This window comes from Asparagus officinalis, chromosome 1 (assembly GCF_001876935.1).
Source record: "Asparagus officinalis chromosome 1, Aspof.V1, whole genome shotgun sequence".
Lineage (NCBI taxonomy): Eukaryota > Viridiplantae > Streptophyta > Magnoliopsida > Asparagales > Asparagaceae > Asparagus > Asparagus officinalis.
This window is the reverse complement of record NC_033794.1, coordinates 130772206-130776365: the sequence shown is the minus strand read 5'-3', so window position 1 is coordinate 130776365 and position 4160 is coordinate 130772206. Positions and strand designations below refer to the sequence as shown.

At 38.1% G+C, this 4160-nt stretch overlaps 1 protein-coding gene across 1 annotated transcript in view; it reads left to right on the top strand.

Moving 5' to 3' along the window:
* LOC109821664 (protein APEM9) overlaps nt 1-4154 on the top strand; it is a 6411-nt gene extending 2257 nt beyond the window's left edge. Inside the window, exons 2-6 of the mRNA XM_020387857.1 lie at nt 206-370; nt 1342-1419; nt 1577-1862; nt 3285-3625; nt 3951-4154. Coding sequence (XP_020243446.1) covers nt 206-370; nt 1342-1419; nt 1577-1862; nt 3285-3625; nt 3951-4083 — 1003 coding nt within the window. The 3' untranslated portion in view covers nt 4084-4154. The remainder of the gene's footprint in view (nt 1-205; nt 371-1341; nt 1420-1576; nt 1863-3284; nt 3626-3950) is intronic.

Sequence of the window (4160 nt, the reverse complement as noted above, 5' to 3'; positions counted from 1 at the left end):
GATTTCGTATTTTTATTTTTTTATAATGATGTTCATGATGTTGGTAAGTTGGCTATTTGTAATCACGCCTTGCTGGAGTATATAAGTTTTCGATGCCCTGATAGCTGGACTGTGTTCTTAGATTTCATGTCTTCATAGCCTGTACTGTAGTATCTATATACATCATCTAATCGTGCATTGTATGTTTTTGTTCGGGGGAGCCCAGTTATATGGTCTGTTGCATGTTCGGGGAAGCAGCATCGCTGGCTGCGTCCACTGTCAAACGGGTGCACAATGCCAGCTTAGCGAACGCAGCAGATGATGCTCAACTTGTTGAAATGATGGAATCAGCTGGCATGGTGTTTGTTCAGTCATTGAAAGAACTGGGAAGGTGAAAAAGATTCTCTCCATATAGTATGCCATTACTTCCTTTGTTCTCCCAATTTTCCTTTCCTGCTCTGCGGACGTTATAATATATTATGAAGGTGAACTTGTCAGTGTAAGTGCTGTGATGTCTTAAAATTGCCTAATTGATAAAGACCCTCATATCACTTGAAGGAAGGTCTCGAGCGAAAACATGTATGGAAGGGGGTGTCAAAAGCTTTTACAGTGAAGTGTAAACTTCAGTTCAGTCCCAAAGTGGGAAATCATAAACGTAATGTCAGATGGTGAAAGTTTCATGCAAAATAGCATAAGCTTCGTAGTTTGGAGCCTGATCATATAGGCTATGTAGAAAACTGTTAAGTGAAATAGCATAAGCTTCCCAGTTTAGAGCTTTATCATGTAGGCTGGGTAGAAAATTGTCATTGTTATTCTTTGAAACATACAAGAGTGGCCTTCATGGCAAACTTTTTAATAATTCGATGGAGGTATAAATTTTTGGGACAAAGCGATTAGGAATTACATTCTCTTGTGAGCGCTCACCCTCCTTAAGGAGAAGAATGAAGGTAAGTATAACAAATGGCAAGTGACGAATATGAAAAAAGCAAAGAAGCAACTTTTATTGCTCGCTCGCTTTTCTGGTGTCAAGAGACTTCATCTAAGTCAACAAGAATGATGAATTTGTATAACGAACTTGCATTTGGTGGAAATGCCTCATTGTGTTGATATGGTTTCTGATTTTGTATGTTTCTCTGTTGTAAACAATTTTAAACGGTTTTCATCATATGAATAGCGTTAACTTTTTTAATGTTACCTTGCTGTCGTTTCCTTGTGGTTCATGTTGTTGTGTAGCTTTATTATTCGTGGGTTATGACCTTTTTGATTTAAAAAAAGAGGGATTAGCTTTATTAGTAGGTTTTGATCTTTGCTGATTCTTGAAACTTCATATAGTAAATATTCAATCCTTCGAAAAAAATGCAGGACGAGTGAACTATTTGGCGAGCTTAAAGAGTTATTTGGTACACTGGAGGCAATACCAGTTTTAGTCTTCCTAACGGGGTATGGTCAATCTACTTTTATTTGAGATGTAATTCATGTTTGGATCTTTTGCTTTTAAAAATTAATTAATGCTTAGAAACTGTTTTGTGCATTCTTGTAATTTAGTTTGTGCTGAGTTGTGAACAAGGAAAGCATATGATATATTTGTTCTTGGCAGGGTCTGCATGCAAATATCAGAGGGATATTCATCCAACCTATCAACAACATTGGAGGAGTTCCTTGAAAAATGGGTTTATTTGAAAGATGAAGTGGATGTTTTGCCAAAATCAGAATTGCAGGACGCTCAATTTGAAGGATGCAGGTGGCAAGCTTCAATCCCTCTTGAAAAGTACTTGGAGGTGGCAGATATTTATGCCATAACCATCCTCGGGAGGGTTCTACATAAACCTGATGTTGCTGTTTCTTGGACAGAGAGAGCTGGCTTACCTGAAGAAAAACGTCAGGTACTATATCTCGTTGTCTTGTAAGTAACTTTGACTGAGAAGAATTGTCTTGTAAGTTAGTTTCACTGAGAATAATTGTCTTGTAAGTTAGTTTCACTGAGCCAAATCGAAACTCAAATGAATTTTAACAAGCACTTAAGTCCATGCACCTTAACTGCAAGTCCTTTTGTAATAAACTCAGATCATACTTTTAAGGACCTCTAGAAAAACAAAATCAATATGATACCAGACGAACCTTAAGTCATACTTTCAAAAACAACCAGACTAGTTTACCTCAATATTGAGTCCTCCATAAATTCTGTTGTGGGTCGGATATCAAATATGCATCATGGTCCGGTGCCAATTCTTAACATTGCTTGCGAAAAATCAAATGAAGTAATCTTTAGGTGCATCCCCCCCCTCCCCCCGCGTATTGAGTAGGGAACTTGACTTGCAACATGTAATTATCAAACCACGACCAATGTATAACAGCTTTACTGTCCCATGAATTTTTAAGCTAGATGATATTATCTCATTCCTCTTGGAGCATATGAATCACGCACCAAAAGCTTCTTAGTTCTTACCTCTATGATGAAAACATCAAATACCAGTATGAAATTTGTTCCTTAGTGCACAGGTCACTTATTCTTTGGCTGACTCTATACCTAAGGAATTATTGTGTGGATGCAAAGACTCATGATTATGCCTCTTCATATAGACTCTTTCACGATCCAGGTAGTTATATGTGTGTTTCTTGTATGCGCCTAAATTGCATTACTACAAAATGTAGTCTGCCTAGCTTCTAACTGCTAATAAAGGTTGTAACATGATATTCACTCTTGCTTATAACATTTTGGCTAGGACCATGGCTCCAACTCGGAGGTAATGTCCAACCTCGGTTGAAAAACTGGGTCAGTTTTTTATGAAGTTTTCTCAGCTTTGAATTGTGGTACATTGTCAACCAAAACTAGTAGGGGCTAGCCAGCATATATGCTCATTAAAGAAAACACAAAAATCATACGCCCACTTTAGAAATCTCTGCATAAGCATTTGTCCACATGGCTTATGAGTTGATAAACAAAGCAAATTATGAGATGTAGAATCTTACTGCCATTGCAAGTTGGAAGGTCTCTAAGCACTAGTGTCCTTAAAACTTAGTTCATTCTTCATTTGACTGTTCTTCTTAGCGCAAAAGTTTACTATACGTGAAAGGTCTCTTGGACTGGTGTCATTATAACATTAGGTCATATAACTGTGTGATTTGAACATCTTTTTAGCTTAGTGGTCTGAATCTTGTATTATATGTATTATGGAAAAAGAGTACAACATTATTGATATTCATATGACTGTATCTTCAGTCTCATGAGTTCCTTTCATGATGAATTACCTACATTCTGAATGAGCGGCACTATAATGTTATTTCCTTTCTTCTGATTTCTTTAGGATATGCTGAGAAAGCTACATTCGTTGCATCTCTCGGCACATTCCAGCTCATCAACAGATAGAAGCGGCGGCTTATCTATTTCAGGTACTTGTTCAGCTGCACACACGGTGGAAAAAGCTTCTGGGGACGCTGAACTACCAGACTTTCCTAATGGACATGCAGCAAAACCTTCCTCCTTGAGATCTATTAAGCCATCCACTGAGCGTATCTCAGATAAAACATTCGGGTCGAAGGTTGGAAATTTCCTATCGGTCCTTCCTCGCAGAAAGACTATGATGTTGGGCTCGTTTATCCTTTTTGTTCTTTATATTCTTCGAAAGAAACACGCAGTATGGAAACGGTAATATGTTATCCTTTTGCTAGTTCCTACCTTTTTGCGGCAATAAAGTGAAAATCACAGAAGGAACCACAATCATATGTTCTGAATCTTCTGATGTAACCAAGACATTTCTTGAGTGCTATAGAAGTTTGTTTATGTCTGCTTGTCCTCATGCACCCCCAAATCTTGATCCCCCTGAAATGTGATCGCCAATACGTGGTAGATTCTGAAAATGCACACAAAACAAATGACACAATGGCAAATGTCATGTTTAAATTAAATCTTTAGATGCATCATTCTTCTATGATATGACTAATGGAGGAATTTCTTTTATGATGCTTTTCAGATTTATAATCCAACAAGGCTCATCCATTAGAAGAGCTCTGATTGATGCTTGGCAGCTTGCCTTCTCTGTTCAGGTGAATCCACTCGCGGCAGTTCAGCAGTTGCCCTCTGCCACACCACGGGGAGGAAGGTGACAGTTCTTCGATTATGGAAGCGGCTTAGGAAGCAGCAAAAGAGATCTCGTTGTTGTATATATAGTCATTAGATCGCT